Raw genomic sequence first — 27,445 nt, 5'->3', positions numbered from 1 at the left:
TACGTTTTATACGAGGGAGGATCATACGTTTGCTTGGGTTGAGGAGAATGATATAGGATTTGTCCATGAATATACCACTGAAACAAATCATTTCAGCATTATAGGTAATCTAAATAATTCTGTGCACGAATATAAAAAAACCAAGCAAGCTAAAGAAAATAGACAGCAACTAATTACAGTACAAATAACTAAATATACACTACGGACAATCCTCTCATTGCATTAAATCAATTGCATGTTTAATGCAAGCGATATATCAACCGTAACTAATGATAAATATACTGTAATGCAACATCTAACCTTGGGCTAGGTCACATCACGACATCAGTGGTATGAACCCAAGGTGAGCCAGCAGACTCAAGTCCCTCCTTATACTGGCTTGTGCCACCTCTGTAATGTCTCCTTTGTGGCTCGTGGATCACAGATCAGTGAGGTGATAGGTAGTGCTATCTAGAAGGCAGTGAGACGTGGACAAGAAGTGAACATACAGTGGTTAGAGGATCCTGAAAAGTATTGGTATAGGAATGGAAGGAGAGAGAGAGAGAGAGAGAGAGAGAGAGAGAGAGAGAGAGAGAGAGAGAGAGAGAGAGATGTGTGTGCGTGTATGCAAAGAGAAAGAGAAAGAGAGAGAAAGGTCAGACAGGAAAAAAAAAAACAGATGAGAGATCGTGAGAGAGCTTGAGAGGAAAAGAATCTAAACTGATGGTTAATGGATCACGTCCTCCATGAGGAATCATGAACTATACTTTGTGGAAGAATTAATGTTGATGTACGTCAAAGCAAGACCATGCGAGTGACTCCACAGCTTCGCTCAGTAGTGCTGCTGGTGAGAGCATGAATATTTCCTATACAGTTGTGTGGCTTAGATTGGGACGCGGCTCAGGATTAAACTGGCTTGAAAGGGAATCGTATCATATTTGTTTCGTCTAATATTCTCTCTCTCTCTCTCTCTCTCTCTCTCCCCTCACACAGCAGTGCTTACCAGCGGTTGCTCGCATGTCTAAAGGACCCAAGATCCTTCCTTTGCTCTCTCAACACCACTCATTGTTGAAGTTCCTTCACCGTCCAAAGGGAAAAAAAAATGAGAGAAAATTGACCAGACACATTCATTCTCACCTCCTTGTATATATACACCAGAACTTGATCCTTCTAAACTAACCCTGTTTACCTACCACAACACATATGTCCAAACCAACAAAACTCAGTCCTCCCAAAGTAAATATTACAGAACTTAACACTTGCGTGCAAGGGAGGACGCGACCCTCTTAAAGTACATATATTTACGTCGCGCTGCACCTGCCTGATGAGGGGCTGCTCGCACTCGTGACAGGAAGGCCTCAGCCAAACACAACACTGTCGGTCAGACATTGAAGGGCGGAGGCAGAGCATAGAAGTGACCTAGTTTTAGGTCACAACCCTCCTGACGCAGTGCTGCCACTCATGGGTATGGAGAGGTAGTTCTTAGAGATCTCGAGTTCCCGGGAACACTTACAATAGATGCTAAGGTATCCTGTGTAGAGGAAGAGCTGCTAAGTTTACGACACACTGTCATCTGATCCTCTATATTGTTTATATATATCATCTTGCCGTCACTGAGATGCTCCTTTGTTTTCTGGAAGATTTCTAGGATTCTATTATCATTTATATCCTTTTGCACATCGAGGGTTTAGTGATTACACGAATCATAAACCCAAAGCAGAATGACTTGACTTCCAGATTTAAATTCACGAAGGATTTCCTTGGATAACATCGCAGCTGTAGCCCCTTGTATCCTCCTCGAAGGTTGAAATTCCCTTCATTCATCCCCAGTGATTATTGCTGACGCGTCCACGATGTTTACTTGAATAATAAGCTCTAATGACGTCTTTTTCTTAATTTCATGGCTTTGGGTTATGACTTCAAATGGTGCAGATCGAATCTAAAATTACTACTGGGTTTGTTCCTCGTCTTTAAGGCGTAGTGTCGTGACCTTCAACGAAGAATATGAGCCCTGGTGAACATGGGGCTTAGCCCTTTTCTAGCCCACTAAGTCAACTCACTTAGGACAAGAGAAATGGGAGGTAATTTATTCACGAAGATTTATTACCTGTTAGCCATACGATTTGCCCGTATGTAGCTGACACGCGCAAACCATATCGGTAGCTCAAACAACCCCCCATGCAATGGACACATGGTTTATCGGTACACACCCAGTGGTAAGATTAATGTATGAGTGAGTCATGTATACAACCACAGGCAGCCACGTAATCGACCCTAGATACTGCATATATATATAGGGTAGGAGCAGATCTTATGGGAGTAACGCTCTCAGTGGTAGCTATTGAAGTGCTCAGGTCTTGTGCATGCTAGACCAGCGGGAGAGTGGATAAAGCTCCATATGACTTACGTCTAGACTTGAAATGAGGAGGAGGAGGAGGAGGAGGAGGAGGAGGAGAGCCACCATCACCTCCCGTAACTTGTATTGCTCCATTTTTGCCTTCTCCTTCTTCTCTTCCTCCACCATTATATCTCCACCTTTTTTTTTCCTCTCCATCAGTTTAGTTTACCCCTGTCATCTCCTCGTCCTCCACAACTACAGTACTACCTGCTCCTCCTCCTCCTCCTCCTCCAACCTGGCTAGTAAATACTCCTCTTCCTCCACCTGCCGTGTCCTCTTCCAGCACCATGTCAAGGCTTGATTCCTCCGAGGTATTCCATTGTGGTGACAACAATGGTGGCGGGGAGTTAAGTGGTGTTTGCTCTGGCTATAATGAGCCCTCCTACCCAGGGGCTCGGCAGATAGAGCTGGGGACCTGGGGAAAGGGAGGAGGGCTATCTTCTTGTGGGCTGGAGATGGGAGATGCTCCTCCATCCTCGCCAACTCCCTCGCTCTAACCAACAGAATCATCCCTCAACAGTAACAAGCGCAACATCATGAGTCGTCGTCACACGTTCCCCAAGGACCCATGCTGGCGTCGTGCAAGGTGGGTAGCTAGGACACATAGATGATCACTGTGCCACCTCGTGAAAGTGAGAGACGTGGTTCTTCCTTCTAAATCCCTTTGGATTCGAAGACTGGTCGTGCAAGGTGGGTAGTGAGAACACATAGATAATTACTGGGCCACCTCGTAAAAGTGAGAGACGTGGTTCTTCCTTCTATATCCCTTTGGATTCGAAGACTGGTCGAGCTCTATGCATACGAAGCTCAGGACTATCGATTTTGATACAGCTGCTCCACAGAACACCGATTAGGGATATATATCGCCTCACTGTAGAGGATACAGACCCCACAAAGCACAGTGTCTCAAGAAGGATTTAGACTTTTATAGTTATGCAAAATAGACGACAAATCTAACACTCATTCTGCTAGAAATGTATACATATAGCAAATGTTGTGTGACGTCACTTGAGCCATGCACACACACACACACACACACACACACACACACACACACACACACACGCACAAAGAAAGGAAAATCATAGAAAAAGATGTACAAATATTTCACGTGGCTGCAGACACATACAAGTCTCCAGACGACCAGCCTGACTACGCGCGCACACACACACCCACACACACACACACACACACATGCACATACATACACACTCACCCTCCCACCCACCCACACACACACACACACACACACACACACACACACACACACACGAATTTATTACCCCTCTCCAACCCTCTCCCCCTCACTCCCCACTGCACACAAACAAACACTTAACCACCAGGAATTTTTTTGTCGTTAAATACCAGGCTTTGTATCCGTTGAGACTTACAGTGTCTGAAGGGCTGGAGACTAGAGATGGGATTTCAAACTTTTAACACGGTCTCTCTTTAGATTTGGAGGAACTCTTGAGTTGCATGTTGCATATCGCCAGCCTTGACTTGGTTAATGGAAAGCTTTCTCATTCCATCTCATCTCGAGGAAATGTTGTGAGTCTCTGTTGTTCTTTGAGTGTGCTCAGAATGCGACCTTTACATTGGGTTTATTATGAGTATCTTGTGAGTGTATCACCCCAATCAGGGCGTACTATGCATACATTACTGGTATGTCTCTTGTTCTATGCATGTCATGAGAGCTTCATGAGTATAACCGTTGACCAAAGTATGTCATACATCTGCTAGGATCATACTTCTTGTTGTGTGTTGTGTGTGTGTGTCATGGGTGTCTGGTGAAGGAACTCGTAAATTCATAGAACTCATGAGTATGCTGTGAGTATATCCCTTGCTTGAAGCTGTTTTCTGTCGTAAGGAAAGACTTATGACTGAAGTCTGATCATGTTTATGGAGTATATACTTGTATTCTTTGTTTCCCTCATAAGGCTTCCTTTGGTCCCGAGAGCAACATGAACACATGGGAATAGATAACAGGACTAGATAACAGAAGAACCTGATGGTCTACGACCAGGTTTCTTTTCTTGAGGATACTAATGGGATCGCGCTTTCTTGATCTATATGTAGATGGTGGCCTGGTAGTAAAGCAAAAGGCTCCTCCCCATCCATCACTCCCTATGGCATAATACCAGACAGGAAGATCGCTATGAGGGAGCACCGTGTAGTATGGAGTGTGTGAAGTGTGTCAGAGACAACCACAACCCGTGCACCCTGCGGCAGGAGGCTAAGGTCACAGTCTCATGCATGGGAGGTAGAGGCGTGATGTATGGCGTGTAAGGGAAGCTGCGGTGGTGCGGGAGCTGTGCCTGACGGGATGACGCGTGGAGTGTTGTGTGGCCCAGCCACTACGACCCGGAGGGAGGAGCATCGAGTGAGACGCAGGAAGGCCGAATCGAGTACAAGGAGGAAGAGGAGGAGGAGAGAGGGAGAGAGTTGCTCACCATTCACCATGCGACCATTAGAAGATCGACCACTCACCATTACCTATGACACCATCAAGAGCATAATCCCTCATTACCAACACCATCATCAATTACAACCGTGCCACTTCACTCGACGCCTAACATCAGTCCAGTCATTCATTACGCCACCACCGCTGCCACAACAGGCGAACACACATACCTCGCACACTATCATCACCATCACTCAGGGAACTCATTAGTATCATCAGTCTTGTTAATCATCACCATCATCACCATCATCATCACCATCATCATCATGAAGGCTGAAGCCGCCACACAGCCACCTCCTCCGGTTGCATATTAATAACGTCTGGGATCTGCAGTCGTATCATACCCCCAGCTCCAGCCCACCCAAAAAGGACCGACCTTGCGTATCGTGGGGATGTGAGCCATCTGCGTCGTTAGTGTCATGATATCCTCCGTAATCATCCCCATTTTTAAGGCGATCGTTGTTAATTCAGACAACGTAATCACTGGCGATGCTTCATCATCACACGTCCACACTGGCCGAAGAAGAAGGAGGTCATCGCCAGGGTTGGAAATAACGCTCTCTCCACCACAACACCACAAGTGATGGTTATCATTGTCCATGAGTACAGCTGCACTGCACCGCAGTGGGCACCTACCACTATCCAAGACAACCAGTACTCCTCCCTAGACCACGATCCGCCGTCAGAACCTACCACCACTACCACCATCACCGCCACCACCATCCATCATCCGAAGTCAGGTCTTTCAGTCTCATCAACCAATTGCCTCAACCCTCAGCTGAACCTACAAGTGTCAGAACACCTACTACCACAATCCACAAGTATGTGGACCTACCAGCATTACAAGCTACCACCATCACTACCACCACTACCACCACCACAAGCACCAACAGAACTAATCCTACCAGCATTACCCCAACCCACCAGCAGGAGGAAGAGTTCGTTTAGTATTCCACACGGTATCTACCACCACAACCACCACAACCACCATCACCAACATCGCGGTCTTCCGACACGGCCAAAACCCATCTGCAACGGCTGGTTGTAATCTGTGCACGGCCTTGACCGATGCTTCCCCAGGATCAACAGGTCACGACGGCCAGGGGTTGAAGCCCTCCCTCGCTGGTGGCGAGGCAAAGTGAGGGAGATGAAGCGGTTGGAAAAAACGAGAGAGAGAGAGAGAGAGAGAGAGAGAGAGAGAGAGAGAGAGAGAGAGAGAGAGAGAGAGACAGACAGACAGACAGAGAGACAGATAAGAGGAAAGTTATGTTCTTTTTTTTGTGATGATATGCAAAATGATTTCTCTGAATTGGTTCACCTATTGTGACGTAGTCTACTCAACCTTACATGAGACTCCAGGTTTTCTAAACCCTCTCCAGTACCTGGAACAGTGTGTGTTCTTACCCTCACAGTCATCAGGTCCTGAAAGTTTGCCTTAACACATGAGAGCATAAAGATAACATTACTCCTCAGTGCACATACAAGTAGCTACGAGAACACACACACACACACACACACACACACACACACACACACACACACACTTGGCAACAGAGCGACAGTATCGCGCGAAATAAAACCCTCGAAAGCATTACCAAACTCACGAACTCCGGCATAGTTAACGTTGATTAAGGGATGATAGAATAGAGGACGTAATTACCTCCTTGCTGCTGTTCCGGTCGGCATCACAGGGGAGAGGAACCCTGACCTCCCCATGTCACTTTCTCCTCTCCCATTGGGAGCATCTTCCTCCCTCCCTCCCTCTCTGCGCCGGACGGCGAAGCCAAAGTGATCCTTGTGATTACTTACTTCCACGGACATCGAGTCCTCATTCACATGATCAGAGTCTTACGTATGTCACTTTTCGTGCGTTGTTAAGTTGCTCTTTTCTTTTCTCCTCCTCCTCCTCCTCTCTTGAGTTAGTGTCATGTTGATTGGCGTCATCCTGGGTCTATGTTAACGTCCTCTACCACCTCGACCCGGCGAAGAAGAAGCATCATCATCATCCGAGGTCGTTTCCTCCACTCCTCCTTCTGCTTCCTCGCATTCCCTTTTTCGTATAGCATCATACATCACCTTAGGTCAAGGATCACATTAGATCTTACCTAGCCCCACTCCCTGACCCCTGGCGTCCCGTTACAGTGGCGTGACCTGGTCTCTCGCGGAGCTCACAGCCTCAAGCTGGGGGCGGTCTCTCGCCATTCAAAAGACAGTGGGATTTGACACCCTAATGTTGGCGTAAAGTACGCCAGGACTTACGCCTGTCAACGCTGCGCGTACTGTTGATCTATAGTGATGATCTCTGCGGTCAAAATAGGCCAGGTAAGGTCGAGAAAGGTGAAGATAAAAGTAGGTGTGTATCAGGTCAGTGGGCTTTAAGGCGAAATCATTCTTAACAGCCTTAGGTTAAGGCCGTTCGTTGTGTTACCCAAGGAACAAGCGCTTCACGTCTCGTCATTGCTGTCTTCGTGAAGGCATAATGTTAATAATCTTTCGTGTGATATTGTTCTCGAGAGAACATTTATGAAAGCAACTGTTTCCAAAAGATATTTGAAAAGATTGGAATTATAATTTTTTTTTTCATTTTTCTTCAGTTATGCATACATTCAGGTACGCAATTTATCTATTTCATAAAGGAAACACTTGACACTTGATTTTAAGCCTCCCTTACATATATCTATCTATCTATGCCTCCCTTACTGTTTACCCATATATCTGTCTATCTATCAGTATAACTATTCATCAGAATTATCATTTTTTTCATTTTGCTTCAGTTATGCATACATTCATGTACACAATTTATCTATTTCATAAAGGAAACACTTGACACTTGATTTTAAGCCTCCCTTACATATATCTATCTATCTATGCCTCCCTTACTGTGTACCCATATATCTATCTATCTATCAGTATAACTATTCATCAGTTTATATATCTGTATATCTACTTACAATATCTATTACCCATTTACCCATCTACACACTTATGTCCCTCAACTCACAACATCGATTCACCTATCCGCTCCAACCATCCGGATGGATGTGTGGACACCCATCCATCTATCCTCTCACCCACTCATCCGTCTATGTAATACATACTGACCAATTCACCTCTTTGCCCAGCGACCTACACATCTACCAACATATTCACCGTTCCATGCAAAGACCCAACCATCCACTCACATATTGCCTGTATACTCTTCTATCCAAACACCTGTCCAAATAGATACCTATCCACCCATGTGTCTTCTCACATATCTGATTTAACGCTTGTCATTATAACCTTATGTCCTTTTCATTTTCCTTTCTATCTCTAGACATCTTTCTACCTGTTTGCGCATCTGTATACCAATCTACTTGCCCATCGACCCGTTGGCCCATCTGTCTACTCCCTAACCGCTTATCTACCTATCACCCAATCAATCTACCTGCCTGCAAACGTAATCATATATACACCCACCTACCTACCTACCTACCTGCTGGCTTACCTCCCCTATCTACCTGGTTATGAACCTTCCCTACCTGCTTTACCTGTCTGTCTACCTTCACCATCTACGTACTTACCAACCTCTACGCCTTCCTACTTACCTACCTACCCTCCAACTTACAGATCTGTAGATCTACTTACGTACCCTATCGTCTAACCTCCAGACCTACGGCACGTGTCTACATGTCTCTATACAGACACCCGACCACCGGCCGTGTGTGTGTGCGAGTGTGTGTGTGTGTGTGTGTGTGTGTGTGTGTGTCTCGGGAAGGAAGGTGCTCCCTATTTCCTGGGCTACTGAGGAATGCGGCTCCCGGCCTATAATTGGCTGCCGTGGCTGATACTTGCGGATGACGTAATCCTGGTGGTTAGTGGGGGTCTTAAGGCGCCCGAGGCGTGCCAGCGGAGGCGGTGTTACCAACCTCTTCGTCCGCTGCCTTACAAGATTCCAAGGGTTACCTGATAAGGATCACATGCTCGGGGACACCGCGCCTCTGTAAGGCTGATGGTGTAGGAGTTACCGAGTGCGGAGCGTGTCGAGGATGTATGGTGGTCAAGGAGCTGGATCTTTCCTCACTCGACATGACATCTGCTGTAGCCCAGGCCGGCTGGAGTGACTGCCTGATTCTTCCTGGGCGTGTAGTTTATAGCATGCAATACACGCAATCCACCCGCTGGACTGGTGGGGAGACCTTCCCCTCCGCAACCCAAGCCTTGCCTTGCTTCCACACACCACCACCACCCTCAACCATTACAACATGACGAGAGAGGACCATCTAGATGTATGATGTCTCTCCTCTCTCTCTCTCTCTCTCTCTCTCTCTCTCTCTCTCTCTCTCTCTCTCTCTCTCTCTCTCTCTCTCTCTCTCTCTCTCTCTCTCTCTCTCTCTCTCTCTCTCTCTCTCTCTGAACAATCTACCAATGTCACTTGTTCTATGGTTGATGGAGGGGTCACATGAACAGGAGGTAGATGTGTTGGTCTGAGAATCTACTAACGTAGATATGTACACATGTGCAGTCTTATGATATGAAAACTTCATGTTTGCACATACGATCACACACAGTCATATATATATATATACATACATACATACATATACTCAAGAAACATATACACAAACACCAGGAAGCACTCTCATACACACTTCTAAATGTACATATATAAATCCTGACGATAATTATGTTTTCCATTAACTTTGTAAGAGTGCGAGATGGACCTCATCACGGCTCCTATGGACAGAATCTCACGTCCACCATAGTGGCAGAGAGAGAGAGATGACCATAGAGGTGAGAACAATGGATGAGAAAAATACTGTACAGAGAGGAACTCGAACCCCAGCTTACTCCAGCCATCTCTCGAGAAATTTCAACTTCTCTCTTGCAACAACAAATGACAAACGTCATCTGTTGCGCTCTTGAAGTTTACGTCTAAGTCACGCAACGTTCCATTCTTAGATTCTTAGATTGATCTCAACAAAAAGATACATGAGCATTATCTAACTTCCCTGGCCTTGTGTGCTTCACTGTGGGCTTACATATCGTTAGACGAGGAACTAGATTTCGAAGTTAGAGACATGGCTACTGGAAGGGAACAGTTTCACAACTCCTGTGTAGCCAGATGAGTGATACTCGAGGCTAGTGTGTGTGTGTGTGTGTGTGTGTGTGTGTGTGTGTGTGTGTGTGTGTGTGTGTGTGTGTGCCAGGTTGTGAGGGATAAGTTGCTTACACTGACTTAGTCTATTCTCGGGAGGCTCCTCCTGAATAGCCATTCAAAGTACCCGAACGTGAAACACCTGGAGTCTGGTGTTGCACTGACTCAGGTCTGGTGCGGGACTGACTCAAGTCTGGTGCGGGACTGGCTCAGGTCTGGTGCGGGACTGACTTAAGTCTGGTGCGGGACTGACTTAAGTCTGGTGGGGGACTGACTCAGGTCTGGTGCGGGACTGACTCAAGTCTGGTGCGGGACTGGCTCAGGTATGGTGTTGCACTGACTCAGGTCTGGTGTGGGACTGACTCAGGTCTGGTGCGGGACTGACTCAGGTCTGGTGCGGGGCTGACTCAGGTCTGGTGCGGGACTGACTCAGGTCTGGTGCGGGACTGACTCAGGTCTGGTGCGAGACTGACTCAGGTCTGGTGCGAGACTGACTCAGGTCTGGTGCGGGACTGACTCAGGTCCGGTGCGGGACTGACTCAAGTCTGGTGCGGGACTGACTCAGGTCTGGTGCGGGACTGACTCAGGTCTGGTGCGGGACTGACTTAAGTCTGGTGGGGGACTGACTCAGGTCTGGTGCGGGACTGACTCAGGTCTGGTACGAGACTGACTCAGGTCTGGTGCGGGACTGACTCAGGTCTGGTGGGGGACTGACTCAAGTCTGGTGAGGGAGTGACTCAGGTCTGGTGCGAGACTGACTCAGATCTTGTGTTGGACTGACTCAGGTCTGGTGCAGGACTGACTCAAGTCTGGTGCGAGACTGACTCAGGTCTGGTGCGGGACTGACTCAGGTCTGGTGTTGGACTGACTCAGGTCCGGTGCGGGACTGACTCAGGTCTGGTGTTGGACTGACTCAGGTCCGGTGCGGGACTGACTCAGGTCTGGTGTTGGACTGACTCAGGTCTGGTGGGGGACTGACTCAAGTCTGGTGAGGGAGTGACTCAGGTCTGGTGCGAGACTGACTCAGATCTTGTGTTGGACTGACTCAGGTCTGGTGCAGGACTGACTCAAGTCTGGTGCGAGACTGACTCAGGTCTGGTGCGGGACTGACTCAGGTCCGGTGCGGGACTGACTCAGGTCCGGTGCGGGACTGACTTAGGGACTTTGCTGCTGCAATAAAAGTCTTCCTCCCTCGCTCTGCTCGGCGCTCTGCAGGTGTTGGTCTCGGAGGAGAGTCCACTCACTCTCGCCCTTCTCTCTCGTTTGGTTAGGCTGATTTAGCGAGTAATTAGTCGGAATCATTAGCGTAATTAAGTTAGTTAGCGTCTATTTAGACCGACTGATTACACCAGACTTCATTACATAGGGTCTAATCTATTGCTTTCACCATGAATACATAGTCATTTTGCAATGACATTAAACCTAAGACGTGTTAAACCTCATTTATCAATCATGATTTTAGTTATTTGAGCGATCTCTTTTATTCTCTTTTCTTGTAACTTTAGAAATGCTGATAATCCTGCTATAGACGAATCCAAGGGGTACTATAAGTGATAGGAAAAGCCTCCTTACAGAAGATCAACACTTGTTCTACCTAGTCTCTATTGGATCCAGCCGTAGTCCTCGATCCTACTCATGCCAGTAGATGGATTCACAGCCTCCTTGTCTTTGCTACCTCGACCACCGTCTCTCATGACTAACACTACTTATGAACTGATACTCTCGTCACATATGCAGCTGCCATATATGTACTTTGGTCACATATCCTCACCATCTGTTCCGACACGAACAAACGTTAGCACTATACATATACTCCCTACATATGTTTGTACATACCATCCCTGTATATGCACTCTCCCGTCATACTCAGTACATATATTTTCACCACACATGCTATTGCCTCTTGTGTAGAATATTGTATGAATGCTCTCTTTATACACACACACACACACACACACACACACACACACACACACACACACAAACACACACACACACACACACACACACACACACACACACACACACACACACACACACACACACATATATATATATATATATATATATATATATATATATATATATATATATATATATATATATATATATATATATATAACATGCACTATCAGCACTCCATATGTGAATGATTCTAACTAGGTTTTAGAACGATCTCACATACCCACAGACATTACCTACCGTTATCCGTTCATCACAGACCCAGAGCAAAGGTAATGCGATTTGAGTAATGTTGCCTCTGGCTCGAGTGTGGTCAGGTTATTACATAAGGTCAGTCATAAGCTCTCCTTGTAGGCATGACTGCCAGGGTTGTAATAACTTTTGAGGTCGACATTGTCCAGTGGTTATGCCTTCGCCTTCCACGTCTATGCCCAAAGTTCGAATCCCTATCTAGGTGGAGGAGATATATATATATATATATATATATATATATATATATATATATATATATATATATATATATATATATATATATATATGTATATATATATATATATATATATATATATATATATATATATATATATATATATATATATATATATATATATATATATATATATATATATATCCTTTTACAATCATCTTCTCGGTTTTCCCAATTTCAATCTTTCTCTCATCATGTCATTTTTAACTTGCCTTTCATTCTTGGTCGCGTTTCCTGCCTTAGGGAAGCAAGAGTCAAGATGGGAAGAGACATGGCTTCACCTGCACACGTCCACACTCTAGCTGTCTGGTATAATGTACCGCAAACAGCGCCTACCATCCACAGCCAAGACCGACACACGACTCTATGCTTTACCCTGATCTCTTCGTAATCCATGGTCTAATCCTATAGCATGTCTCTCTGTGTTGTTTTTTTTAACTCCTAGAAAATCCACACTTTGCTGCTCACTTGCGTATTCTCAACATACGGTCTAAGCTTCCACTTAAGCTTTTTCCATATATCTGTAATGCTCTTTTCTGATCATGTCGAGACCTCGAGTCATGGACATAACTCCTGATCAAGGAGCACTGCTTACGTCAGTCACATTCTATTTGATCTTGTCTTCTCTGTGCTGCATCATGTGTGCCTATGGACAGCTTATATTTGAGGGCATTTACGCTAACGAAGACCTGCTGTAAATAGACTTATAACCTTCGTTGTTTTCTTTCATAAACTGCCAATCCTTCTCTTCACTCGTTTTTACTCTGCCTTTTCCCCTTTACTCTGCCTTTCATCCTTCACTATGTTACTCACCCTTTTCTCTGCCTCTGTTACCCACCCTTCACCCTATCTTTTACACTGTTTCTCACTCCACTCCAACTTCTCACCTTGCGCTATCCCTCTCATCTTTCGCTCTACCTCTCACCCTTCACTCTACCTCTCACCTTCCATTCTACCTCACGCTTTTCGCTTTATGTTTTACCCTAATCTCTCCCTCTTACCCTTCGATCCATCTCTTACCCTTGCCTTTGCTTCTCACCCTTCACCCTTTCTCTCACTCTTTATCTACCTCCCGGTCTTCACGCTGCCTCTTAGCCCGTCCATTCGTAACACAGCAAACATCTCCCTTCATATTATCCCTCATTTCCCATTTCCAGTTTTCCCCACAGTACCCTCCTCGCATACCCTCAGCCAATGCCCCTGTGTGTGTGTGTGTGTGTGTGTGTGTGTGTGTGTGTGTGTGTGTGTGTGAAAGGCCTAAGATAATCTTACATCCGTTACATTGTAGCGTTTGAACCGATAATCTATAGCTCACATACCATCAACCACTTTTCCAACTACCCTTTCGCGAAAGAGTTAAAACACTCATCCTCCTCCAAGTCTCCATCTACAGACTAGCCCAGCTCACCTCTTTCTGGTTCAACGATCTTAACCCCTTCACCTCTGTTTATACAATGCCTTCTTAATCTCAGGTGAGGGCAGAGCGCTGTACCTGTTACGGAGAGGACATACGAGAGGCTGGAGGTGGTGGTGGTGGGGGAGAAGGTCCAGTCGTATATGAGGGAGTGCGGTGCCCAACAGTGTAAATGTTAACGCTTGTCTGCTCCCTACAGACCCGAGCGGCGCCTCCCCCCCACTGCACACACTAGCACGCACACCTCTACAGAACTACACCCTCCGTCACTCACATTCTCTACGGCACAGACCTCCTACTGCCACCGCCACGCTCCCATTTGCCCCCTCGTACTCGCCAGGGACGTTATGCTGCCCACAGCCATTCCAACCGCATTCCAGGCCCCGATGCAGACACGCTACCAACCCCAGCTACCGCCAGAGACTCTCATACCCGTTATGGAAGCCCAACTACCAGCCTTACCCCACTCAACCTGCCGCCTCCCATGTCCACTGAAGGTATCATCCCACCTTCTTTGCCTCTCACGATTGCCACACATCACCCCTGGCATTCATCCCCACCCCTATAGCCTGTTATGCCAGCCACATACTCAATCTGACATCAGTACTCACTGCTACTGTCTTCCATGTCTACCACACATCACATCTGACATTTATATTCACCTTTAGTAACTGTCATGTCTGTCACACATTACACAAAACATTCCTACTCACTCTGACTGCCTCTCATGTCTGCCACACAGCCGCATTGGCATTCAGAGGTACACCTCACTGACTCTCATGCCCAGTACATTTACATAATGCAGCCATTACTTCCTCTTGCGCTCACCACACATTGCCTAATGCCATCGGAGACAGAGCGTACCACCAAGAAAACCTCTTCTATATTCTCCCATGGTCTCTGCTACACACACACACACACACACACCCAGTTCACCATCGGAGCCACTCTCCCTTTTTAGCCCTACCTCTCACGCTCGCTTTGGACATACGCAGCTGCCCAGAGGCTTCCCTCCTCACTCCCATATTCTTGTCTCACCGCACCACCAACCCACCAACCAGCCGATCCTGCAGCCTCTGAAGACCACCTCACTCTCCACCCCCTGCAGACTCCTCTCTGACCTCTGCAGTTGCCACGGCAGGTAATGTCCTCCTGCAGCAGGAGTGGTGGAGGGTATTTGATTGATGAGGTGTGGATTGTATGCTGGTAGCTGTGGAAGGAGGGGCCTAGCGATGGTGAATTTATCTAGCGGTGGAGAGAGGGGGGGGGGGTTTGGTTGGTGTTGGTGAAAGGTGTAGATGGTGGAGGTGAGAGGTGTGGCCAGCAGGGGTTGTGGATTTAACTGGTGATGGTGGAGGGTGTGGTCTGATAGGGGTTAAAAGATGTCGTCAGGAGGGCTGACCACACCTTTACATCACTTCTAATGGTCAGGCCTGTACCGCTGTGTCTCCTTTCTCTCTCTCTCTGAAAAAAGAGAGCAAAAACTCTATGTACTTTATCAGAAACACTTTCTAAATCTTGTTCTGTGTTGCCAAAGTCAAAGCTTTGGGGTCTGTGTGGTCTTTGTATATATACGTAACTCTCTCTCTCTATCTCTCTCTTGGCCCTTAGTTCTGTGTGGTCTGTGTGTCTATGTAACAAACTCTCTCTCTCTCTCTCTCTCTCTCTCTCTCTCTCTCTCTCTCTCTCTCTCTCTCTCTCTCTCTCTCTCTATCTATCTATCTATCTATCTATCTACCTCTCTCTTGGCCTTAGGTCTGTGTGTGTCTATGTAACTCTCTCTCTCTCTCTCTCTCTCTCTCTCTCTCTCTCTCTCTCTCTCTCTCTCTCTCTCTCTCTCTCTCTCTCTCTCTCTCTCATTAATTCAACGAGTCCTCAGATGGATGCCAGGCGGCAGTCAGGGAAGAATTGATGTTGATTTGTCTCCCCCTCCATTCACTACCCTCGCCTGTCACACCCAGGAGAGTCCATGGTTCCGACGTGACCTTCCAAGGCTTGTCCCCCCCGCACCACCACCATCCGATCATCAGTGGGGAGTCATTCAACTTATCACTTACGATAATTTGTAATAACTCCGCCATCATAAACTCGTGTGAGTGTCTGCCATAATGGCCGAGTTAAAGCGTTCGTGTGCGTGGCAGAAGGCGCGCGCCGCTCGTAACTTGTTGCATCTGAAATTCATTGTCGAGTTTCAAGAGTGATACTGATCAGGATCTGATGTAATTTTCTCCTTTTTAGGATGAGTGGCAGAGTTGATCTAGTGTGTGTGTGTGTGTGTGTGTGTGTGTGTGTGTGTGTGTGTGTGTGTGTGTGTGTGATGGGGTAGAGAGCGAGAGAGTAGGTAGGTTGGTAGGTAGGTGAGAGTAGGAGGAATTCTTGGCATGGGTTTAGCAAGTAGGGTGAGGGAGGTGGGGTGTGTCTCTGTTTCAGTCAGTCACGATGTGAAGCTGAATCGGGGTCGCTGTTTCGGTCCGCTTCGTTGTGAGGCTAAACCAAGGGTCGATGCTTCGGTCAGCTACTATGTGAAGGTGAACCAGGATCGCTGTTTCAGTCAACAACGATGTGAGGCTGAACCAGGGGTCGTTGCTTCGGTCAGCCACGATGTAGAGTTAAATCGGGGTCGCCTGCTTCGGTTAGCTTCGTTGTGAGGCTGAAAAATGGACCGCTGCTTCGCTAAGTTACGATTTGAGGCTGAATTAGGGGTCGCTGCTTCGGTCAGCCATGATGTGAGGCTGAACCAGGGGTCGCTGCTTCGGTCAGCCACGATGTGGAACTGAGTTATGATTATCTGTTCTCACTATTCAATGGAAGAATATGCCAATTTGTCATCTCGATTATGGAGACGCCAAGACTCATGAGATGTCTGATATGCCAAGCACAGGCAGAGAGAGAGAGAGAGAGAGAGAGAGAGAGAGAGAGAGAGAGAGAGAGAGAGAGAGAGAGAGAGAGAGAGAGAGCATGCACACCTGGCTCTTGCCCATCCGTCATCTACCTGGCCATTGACTCCACCATAAATATTCACACTCAGCCTCACCGCCTCCCTCAGGAGTAGGTCGCCCAAGGGACGCGGGCAACTAACGAGCTCATCAGGTGATTGTAATGAAGGCCCGGCTGATAGTGATGAATGGCTGACGATAATCTGTTTGCCCTGCTAATGTTCGAGTCACCCGAAGCCCTCAATCCATTCTTCCTCTGGCCCTTGGTCCACACGAGACATGGTGGGCATTCAACATCCCTTCTCAATGAAGAGGACTTTCAGGGACGAAATGTCATGCCAGCGTAAGCTGAATCCCCCTCCTTACCATAATTCAGACCGATATATATAATACATATTGTATTTATCTCTCATATATATTCCTTCAGACCAATATATGTAATACATATCACTGTATTTATCTCTCATATATATTCCCTCAGACCTATATATGTAATACATATCACTGTATTTATCTCTCATATATATTCCTTCAGACCAATATATGTAATACATATCACTGTATTTATCTCTCATATATATTCCTTCAGACCTATATATATAATACATATCATTGTATTATCTCTCATATATATTCCTTCAGACCGATATATGTAATATATATCACTGTATTTATCTCTCATATATATTCCTTCAGACCGATAGATGTAATACATATCACTGTATTCATCTCTCATATATATTCCCTCAGACCTATATATGTAATAAAAATCGTTGTATTTATCTCTCATATATATTCCTTATTTGAGGAATATACGAAAAACGATCATATCAAATATATCAATACACGTACAGTGATACACATACAAATACAGACACATGCAGACACACACAGATAATTGCAAACACTCGCACGAAAACACATATACAGGTAATAAACACAAGTACATATAGACACAGAGACAAGGGACGTTCTCAACATCAATCATACCAGGAAAAAAAACTACTATTAGTTCTCTGGAATTCTGCAAGGATGTCATGTGGACGATAAGATCACTGAGTCCCTGCGTCTTGCTCGAGGCACGAGGAAACGTTCGTTGTATACGATCAGTTCAATAGTCTGCCTCACAAGTCTGCAGTGGGAGGGAAAAGGTAGACTATTTTCCTTGTTTCCCCACTGGGACGGGAATGATCCCGCTTGTAAGATGTTCGACGAGTTACAGTGATTGAATTCATAGCATCGCTATGGTAACATCGACGCGACGACAGCATACGACAATGGTCCTTCAATTTCTTTTTCGTTGCCGACCTCGCAAATGTACCAGCCGGAAAAATTCAGTGAATTAGTAAGTGTCTGGAGGGAAAAGACATTACAGTCTCCACATTGACCGTCACTGTCAAGTAAATCTTACTTTCATGTCTTTAATGATAATTGCTTGAGAGGAAGCCTCAGGGCTCGCTGTCTCACAAATGCATCGAGTTTTTTCTTCACCACGAGTGTGGGAGACAGAGGGACGAGAAGCGTAATGTTGCCCGCCACCTTCACTCGTTTGGGAAGTGGAGTAACAACACATGTCCGGGTTTACTGATGACACTGTCGAACTTGTGTCATGCTCGGTTGGTTCTTTGGGGGGGCCGAGGCCTCGCTCCTCAGAGGCCTCGACTAAGAAGGTCTGAGATTAATGGATGTACGTTTATCTCATGAATGCGTTGATCACCTACATTAGGGAGTGTGTGTTTAAGGGACTACGGTGTTATGGGCGCTGGTTGAGAGTTAATGTGTTTTTTTTCCCACATGGTAATAATATGTATGGTTCTAACTCCGAGGCATTAGATGTATATTATAATGGCAAGGGGTGTCCACATTTCCATAAGGGTCATAAGCAATTACTGACAGTGTTATTTTTTTTCCTAAGGAACGGGTCCGTAGGCCAGTGGTTGAAGGAGCTGCGAGTGCTGTATGAGGCTGAGTGCATGAACACCCTCCAGTCCAAGTCGCTACCCGGGGACCCCGGCCGCCGCTCCCAGCCTCCAACCACCACCCGCGACGCCGTCAGAGCCATCCAGCGACGCGCCCACGCCGTCTCCACCGAGTTCGCCAGACTCTGCCAGTGAGTGGCTGGTTCACATGTCTTCTTATCCCTGACGTTGTCTATTTCATGTTCGCTAAATCAATTACAGAAATTCAATTATGTACTAGAGGCTTGTCCGTCATACTGTCTTACGCTGGGGCTCACCAGTCGTCACTATACTGTGGTGTTGTGTGTTGACAGGCGTCTGGAGTGGCTGGAGCTAACGCAGGTGCCTCAGCTGGCCGAGTCTCTGGTGGGCCACATCAACAACTTCCTGAGGGACTACACCACCCAGTGGACCGCCGCCCACCCCGACCTCCAGCCCCAGGTGAGCCATCTGGCCCTCCCACTCCTGTTGGAGGTCTTGACTCACTTCAGTTAGGCAGGACCAAGTTGTGGCCAGATGAATTCATTTATTTAAGTGACCGTTACGAGCGTCTGTTGCCGCCAGGTTTTCTCTGAGCTCGTCTGTCAATCCTGGTGAGAGGATCCGAAGCTTCGAACTCATTGCTATGTTTTGTTATGTTACTGCGTTATGTTACGTTTTCTCGTTATTGTTTCAGCTATATTACCAATTCTATTTTGTGTGCTATATGTGTTCTAATACGGAAATTATAGTTCAGTAATAGTGTGAAGTTTGAGATGATGTTATTGGCTCCGAACCGAGAAAGGTTCGACACTCTTGTGTCGGATAAGATGTAGTGTGTCGCCCAATCAGTAAACGCCACTCACTCTCAGTAGCGGGCGAGCTGTTGTTCAGTGAAGTTGTCTTGGTTTGAAATTCGTTGTCTGATGTGTTTACGTAAGTATATATAGTGTTTAACGTCTTAGATTCCACCACTTCCAAACTTCATATGTTTTCGATTTTATATTCTGCCCATTAGATATAGTTTGTTTCATGCTTTAATTGTTAATTGGTTAGCTGGTAATGTTGGCCAATGTATATGTGTATATACATTTCTTGGTGTTTATGCTTTTCTTCGTTAATTTCCTCCGGTAAGACTTCTCTTTGAATGAACCTGGTTGATAGTAAGTAATTAATTGATATTATTTAGGGGATTTGTTCAAATTACTTGTGGTGATCGACCCTTACGGTTGTAAGTCACAGACAGACCTTGTTAACACTAGCAAGTGCTGGAGGTGAGGAGGTCGTCAGGCCCGAGTAATGTGCAACACACAGAACACTGCAGCTGCAGGAGTAGTGAGGGTGGGTGGCAGTGACCAACATGTTACCTTTTGTGTTGGCAGTCATCGCTGGGTCGTCAGAGTAAGGTGATCCAGCAGATCTGTGAGCGGCTGACGGAGGTGTGTAGCAATGACCACGACGACCCCGACCACGAAACGACCCGCCAGGTGGTGCAGGTGGTGACGGCGCTCGGCCACGCCTTCACCAAGCTGGTGGACCTCATGCTCAGCCGAGAGATCAAGGTGAGTGTGGAGGAGGAGGAGGAGGAGTTGGTGGCAAATGCCTACGTTACTAACCACACAGTCAGTGTGTACAGTCAAATGGTAGGTGGTGATTGTGGTACCACTATGGAGCAAAGGTCAAACAGATAACCCTTCCCCGAGCACCTATATATCTGTTAGAGCTTTGGCTCGAAAGGGATTACACAATATAGTCTTTACTGAAAAACGTTGAAAGAAAGTGCAAAGAATATTTCGTTATGTCCTTGACCTTTTCTGATTTAATTAACGTCACTTTTTGACCTCTGATGACCTTAAAGGTATAATTACTAACTACTTTGTAATCTGACCTTTTACCCCCACCTCCATTATCTCGTTAATCTCAGCGTTTGTGGACATTAATTGCCTCGCTAACTTTATGTGACTGGTTTGCCTGATTATATTAGCTTGTATAGACAGAGTGACCTTCCGCATTGACCTGCAGTGACCTTGGTGACCCGTACCCTCGTTTCCTCAACAGGTGGTGGTCCGAGTGCTGGAGGAGTCTCGTGGAGAGGAGGTGAGCGCTGCGGTCTCCCACCTCACAGCCCTTGGGGTAGACGGTGGCCACATCTGTCGCTTGATAGCGCGTCTCGGTGGCGTTCGAGGCCTCCTGGGCATCTGCCTAGAGCCGCGGCTGGGCCACGTGCGTGTGGCAGCCCTCAGGGCGCTGGCCACCGTCTGCTGCGTCGTCGACGGCATTGTGGAGCTGGAGAAGGTGAGTCCTTTGATATCTGCGAGTACCCGTTTCAGATCAACCCTCGACCTTCTCTTTTCGAAGCCGAATAAGTTCAATTTGACTGGACAGCTCTCGTGGGATTAGCCTTGTCAGTCCGGAGTTTGTGTTTATAGCTCTCTCCTCAACCCTCTCTGCTCCGTTTTCTTTTTTTTTACAAGCAGGGTGACCAAAGCTGAACACAAGGTTTGACCACACCAATGAACTGTAAAAAGTGAGGATAAGTTTCGTTAGATTGGAATTTTACTACTCAGGATTCCTAGACTTGTGTTCGTTTTGTTTTTCTTCTGCTTCTTCGCTCTGCTTCCTTGGCTTTAGATCAGAAGGGATTAGTGCATCCAAGTCTCTTTCCGGATCTACCTTTTCTAACTCGACAGAATTCATAATGTAGCTTACCCATTCGTTTTTACTGCCAGTGGTTAGAACTACACACTTACTGGTGTTGAAATGCATTTGCCATCAGTGATCTAGTCTACCACTTTGTCTATGGCAGCTTGCACCCATAGGCCTTCAATTTCTGTTGTGGTCTTATTACCCGGATTAATGCTGTCTGTAAATTGAAAATGTTTTCAAACACAAGCCAAATATATTGTGTCGTAAATGTCTTTAATATATATGAGAAAGATAATTGGTCCAAAGACTGGTGATCCCTGAGGCACGCCACTTGATACGTGTAGCATTTTTCAGGATTAATCGTCAGTCACTCTTTGTTCATAGCCAGTCAAGGAGTTTTCTGAGCACAAAGTACAACCCCATCTATATCACGTCATAACTTGTACCAGTAATCCTTGATGAGGATCTTTATCAAATGCTCTCAAAAAGTGTAAGTGGATAACATCAGTCACTTTACTTTCATTAGACACGTTGATGTTATGATAAAAGTGAGTCTTAGATTTGTGAGAAGTAAACGATCATTCCCGTAGTTAACTATACTACAAGAAATCATTGATCGTGGTGATCCTATTAACAGTTTAAAGTTTTATCTGCATTGATGATTTCCACGAGTTTACCAAGTGTGGACTTCAAGTTAATGGGGTGATCTTGAGCGTGTTAGTTACACTTGCAGACTTTTAATCTATAGCTTTCCCTGAAAAGAAAGATGAAAAGCTTAGCCATTTCAGTTTTAGATTCTATTGTTTTGGGGTAACTCCTCAGGATCTACCGTCTTGTATATTCTATTTCACATAACACATTATGTCTCGAGCGTGCATGTCACTCTTGCTAAATGTTCTACTCTACTTGCATTAGGACTGGATCTAGAACATGAGCTGAGTTTTCACTCGTAGATAAGGCCAAAAAAAAAAGATGGTATGGGAGCTTTTCAATGGCTTTGTCTCGAACAATGTCACCATAATTCATAAATCTACCAGTTGGCTGGGAGATTACTGTCTTCCTCCTAACATAACTCTCTCTCGGTATAAAACAATCTTAGGTACGTAAGCTCAACTCTCTCATCATCGTATCAGCAATGTTGACCCAAACATTCCTATCTAGAGGAGGTCCATTCTCTGTAATGGCTCCTCCACAATGGAGCACTGTCGTTCTGGCATGTACTCGGGCAGAGATGGACAGACACCTCAGTCATTTCGCGTCAGAATATTCCGAAGGATATTCCACATTTGGCAGTCTCGATCTTAAATCCGTCCCCAACACCCACTAATTTCGTGAAGTCTCGCTGAAGTGTTTTGTATCTGCCTGTCTTTTTCTTGTCGTACCTTCATCGCACCATTCATCTGCGTCACGTACAACTGCAAAGCAGTGTCCTGTTGCTGACGTCTGAGTTACAGAAAGTTTTCTCTCTTAAAATGTTTAAAACCAAATTGACGTAAATCTCTTACGTCCATATATAACCAGTAGTTATCCTCAGGTTCTACAACGAGACTTGATACTGACAGCCTCATGTATCCCCAGGCTGGAGGTGTGGAGGTGGTGGCGGAGGTGCTGTTTGACGAGGACTGTCCGGAAGAGGAGCGGAGTGAGGCGGCCGGGGTGCTGGCGCAGATCACGTCGCCCTGGGTAGAGAACACCCACCGCCTGGCTGCTCTCCACACCCACATGGATGCCATCGTTGCCGCCCTCACAGGTAACTCAGCCCGCCCCCCCAGCGTTGATTGTTAACTAGTAACAGACCATAGCACTTCAAGGAAAGGTTTGTGCTGCAATATAAGTGTGTGTAGGAACTGCTACGCTTTTGGCTATTAAGATTAGTCAGTTTCTGCTGATAACGGTGAAGAAAAGGAAGTTCTCATCGTCTCCGTATTCACGTTAGTGTATATAGACAATATTTACATCAGGGGAAACTATCCTAGATTTCTTCGTCTTAAGACCAGATATTCACATGAAACTTGTACACTTGCAAAACTCCATATCTTCATGTAGTAAACCACGCAAACATAGTCATCATAAAATCACAACAATGTATCATTAAGCCTTTTATTGTATACATTATCTGCATATGTTGCATTACAAGTCTGAAAATCTAGTATACTCGACGAAAGATCATATTTCTGTAGTTCAACATGATGTAAAATTGTAAACTTTATACCTCTTATCAAAACTTATATTTTTCGTATTCGATTCTCCCTTATATTGAGAGAATCCAGAGTGTTAAGACTGACTTTCTGTAAGGTTAAGAATGACACACCTTCATACATAAAGCACCTTTGTCTCGGACTCGCAGAGTAGAGACAAGTGCTTGCACAAACATCCCGTCCACAACACACACACAGACACACCTCGGGTGTAAACCAGCTTTCTTGGCTGTCGCTCACTTGTCTGGCTGACCCCCACCTTCGCCCTACCAGGTCTGGCAGAGACGACGCGCTCTGCAGAGATCTTCCTGCTGGCGTCGGCGGCGCTAGCCAACCTAACTTTCTTGGACGGCGGGTGTGTGGGCGCCATGAGAGCGGCCGGCACCGCCCGCGTCCTCCTGCGGGCGGCCCGCGACAACTCCAACATCTCCATCTTCACCAAGGACCAGGTCAGCCTCATCACTTGATTGTTCTTCCTCTCTGAGAGAGAGAGAGAAGTCGTGGTAGCTGCTGTGAAATTTTTCTACATAGTATTGAGCACTGTCTTTTTTGCATAGCCAGAGGTCATAGAAACACAAACCAGAATATGTATGAAACGCTAGACAGACAGTGTCACCTTTTTTCGTACTTTTGTGAACTCTCTGACTAACTCGTGCAAGCGCTTCGACTTTGCGAATGTGATGGCCACTCGTGTCATGCAGAGTGGATCATTTCAAAGCCCATCAACCTAGGTTGATCACCATGTATCGTCTGTTTCCAGATCGCGACGGTCTTGGCCAACCTGGCGGGGTCGAAGGAAGCGGCGGAGGAGGTGGTTGCTGGCGGAGGCGTGGCCATCCTGCTGGCGCTGCTCAACACCCGCCCCGCCCCGAGCCACCGCCTCCCTGAGGTGGCCACGGCGGAGCGCGTCCAGCAAAAGTCCGCTATCGCTCTCTCCAGGTGAGATATCGAGTGTTAATAAGTCTTATCGTATTGCATCCCTTCCTGATGATAAGACTTATCAGCGTTCATACAACATAGTGTATTCTGGAATGTTACTGAATGTCACTGTTTGGGTTGTATTGATTCAGAGAGAGAGAGAGAGAGAGAGAGAGAGAGAGAGAGAGAGAGAGAGCTGAAAACGAGGGAAAATTACGTATAAACCTGACTTGTATCTCACATCCCACACCTTCTTAGTCTGGGGATGACCTCAACTCCTTCCCTTCCGCTAGGTTGTGTCGAGAGCAGTCTGTGGCGCGGCGGGTGGCCGAGCTGGGCGGGGCGGAGCGGCTGGTGCGACTATGTAAGGACGAGCAGGAACGCAACCAGAGCGACGCCGTCCTCGTCGCCTGCCTGGTGAGCCCTACACACTTTAGTTCACCTGGGATAAAAACAATGCCTCGGGAAAAAAAAACTTACCCCACAGAACCCTGGAGATAAAAAGACAGACACGTCACACCTCAGAAGGTTCTTGCGTTTTTCCCCTTGGTATGTTCTGTCGTCCCGTGACCTTCAGCTTGTGGTGATCCCTTCCCTGTCTGTTTTTAAGCCCGAAGTGGCGTCTTGATTTTCCTCTAGACTGATTATATGACCATTTCCCTCCCAGTTATATAACTAAAGCTCAAGGGATTTAGCATTGACTTTCTTCTTTCATTGATGGTGCTGTATCTTGGTTTTAGCTTACTCTACAGAGGTGTTATAGCTTAGGTAAAAAGAAGGATAGAGTGCCGTATAACAACCTGGAATTAACGTTCCCCCTTTTTTTTTTTTCTTCTGGCCTTGTGTCTGTAGGCGGCGCTGCGGAAGATGGCGTCGTCACTCGGGTCGGAGGAGCTTCGAGGTATGGACGCGGCCGAACTGGTGGAGCCGCGACTGCTAGACTCCTTCCTCATCTACTCCTCACGTCAGGAGAGCTACGTGTAGAGGGAGGAAGCAGCAACAGTCAGGAGAACCACGTCTTTAAGAGGGAGAAGCGGCAACAGCAGTGCTCCTCTGGCCATCTCTTTCGTCCCCTTCTTCCGCCGCTATGGCAGCATAGCGGAGGGGCACCTCGAGAATTTTTAGAACAGGTTCCTCCTCTTTGTCTCTGTCTAATGGTTGACTGACGTTGTGCCTCGTGTGTTGCGTGAATGACCAAGAACTTTTGTGTATGGTAACCACCCTTTCATTGTGACCAGAGCTAATTTTTTTTTACGTTTGTGAAACATATCTTTATCCCTGAAGATGGCTCAAAATATCTTTATCATTTTTCTAGAAACGATCCACAATACGAGAAAAAAAAGGTTAATTATTGGTTAACTGGTGATCACAGGGCCTCGTAACTATTGCTCATGTCTTCTGTCCTTCGTTTCAGTAGCATACCTCGAACAAGGTCCAGAGAAAAAAAAGAAAACACATTCAACCAGTGACCAACAAATCTACTCTTCCCCTATCCTGTCCTTGTGTATTAATTGGAGTGATATTGTGTGCACATATAAGAAGTCTTCTAGTTTTCTCTTGGTTTGCTGTCATGTTTCATCTCTCTCTCCTTTGTTTGTTGATTATAATGGGTATTGAGACTATGACCTCCAGAAAGGTCGTCTTCCTAGTCATTGATCTGTACCAAAAAATTGTCTACTTCTTGTGTATAGCCTGTACATTCCACCTGTTGTATCATAATGTACATATATATACATATATAAATATATTTCAATTCAAAAAGATATGTTTCATTTTTCTTCCTTAACGAGTAAAGAAATTCCCCCTGTAAAACTGCTTTAGGGAGTGATAAAGATTAGGAGGCGATGGAAGACAATTAAACCCACGAGAAAAATAAAAAAAGGAAAACAGCTTGATGCTTATCCGACTTAGTCACGGATTTAAGTGGAGAAGTCGGGAAGATCACGTCTCGAAGACCTGTTGTGGAGGGACCAACTCGTGTGTAGGAGGGAGTATGTGTGACCGGTCGTGACCCATGCCCCGGGTGCTGTCAGCCTGTGGAGAACTCTCCTTTAAATGTTACCTACAGGAAAAAAATAAGTGAAAACTTGGAGGTCTGAAAGGATTTCTTTCTTTTTTTTGATAGACTTGAAGGCGCTAAATCAAAGCGTAGAATAATTTTCAAAAGACTCGAGGAAACTTTTAAATAAAATCATTCTATAGTTGGAGGGTACTGAAAGGATTGGTAGACGTTGCTAAGGTTTAAAAGTACTGAAAGTTTATAGAAAGCATCTTTGGAAAGTTTAGAATAATGTGTACGAGGGTGATACAAAGTTTTACAAACCGTTACCATAGACTGGAGGGAAGACAAAGTTTAGGAAATTCTGAAAACTGGAGGACACAAAGTTTAGAAAACAATTTAAGACTAAAGAAAACGATGAAAGTTTCTTGAGAACGAGGGGTACATACATTCAGGTTAGAAAACATTTTGAAAGAAACGTTTAGGAGAGAAAAAAAGGGAATAAAAGTATACAATAAGACTGGAGGGAAAGAGGTTATATAAGTGTTTTGAAAGGGGGGGGGGGGCAAGGAAACGAAAATTTCTGAAAACTCTCCTCAAACAGGACGGGTAACGGAAAATTTTGAAATCTCTCGAAAACTGGAGGATAATGAAGTTCTTGAAAACGTTGTGCAAGACTGGAAAATAATAAGTTTGCAATAAACATTTCGATACGTCAAGCCACCGTTACACAATTATTTTAAGGTTATCATCATCTTCAGCTCTTACGTAACAAATGCTGGCGAGATGTAGCAACACAAGGATGATCGAAAGCCAATAAGAATTCGAGATGTAGCAACACAAGGATGATCGAAAGCCAATAAGAATTCGAGATGTAGCAGCACAAGGATGATCGAAAGCCAATAAGAATTCGAGATGTAGCAGCACAAGGATGATCGAAAGCCAATAAGAATTCACACACGGAGATAGACAG

General features: G+C 45.9%; 1 protein-coding gene across 3 annotated transcripts in view; it reads left to right on the top strand.

Annotated features, from left to right (window-relative positions):
- The window catches only part of LOC139753438 (protein inscuteable homolog), a 133,173-nt gene extending 106,939 nt beyond the window's left edge, over window positions 1-26,234 (top strand). For all 3 annotated transcript variants that reach the window (XM_071669946.1, XM_071669947.1, XM_071669945.1), the window contains exons 3-11: window positions 18,690-18,884; window positions 19,047-19,173; window positions 20,094-20,273; window positions 20,770-21,006; window positions 22,936-23,107; window positions 23,829-24,004; window positions 24,316-24,494; window positions 24,767-24,890; window positions 25,326-26,234. In XM_071669946.1, coding sequence (XP_071526047.1) covers window positions 18,690-18,884; window positions 19,047-19,173; window positions 20,094-20,273; window positions 20,770-21,006; window positions 22,936-23,107; window positions 23,829-24,004; window positions 24,316-24,494; window positions 24,767-24,890; window positions 25,326-25,457 — 1,522 coding nt within the window. In that variant the 3' untranslated portion in view covers window positions 25,458-26,234. The remainder of the gene's footprint in view (window positions 1-18,689; window positions 18,885-19,046; window positions 19,174-20,093; window positions 20,274-20,769; window positions 21,007-22,935; window positions 23,108-23,828; window positions 24,005-24,315; window positions 24,495-24,766; window positions 24,891-25,325) is intronic.
- Window positions 26,235-27,445: the final 1,211 nt, after the last annotated feature.

Source organism: Panulirus ornatus, chromosome 14 (assembly GCF_036320965.1).
Source record: "Panulirus ornatus isolate Po-2019 chromosome 14, ASM3632096v1, whole genome shotgun sequence".
NCBI lineage: Eukaryota > Metazoa > Arthropoda > Malacostraca > Decapoda > Palinuridae > Panulirus > Panulirus ornatus.
This window is presented reverse-complemented; position numbering and strand designations above follow the sequence as displayed.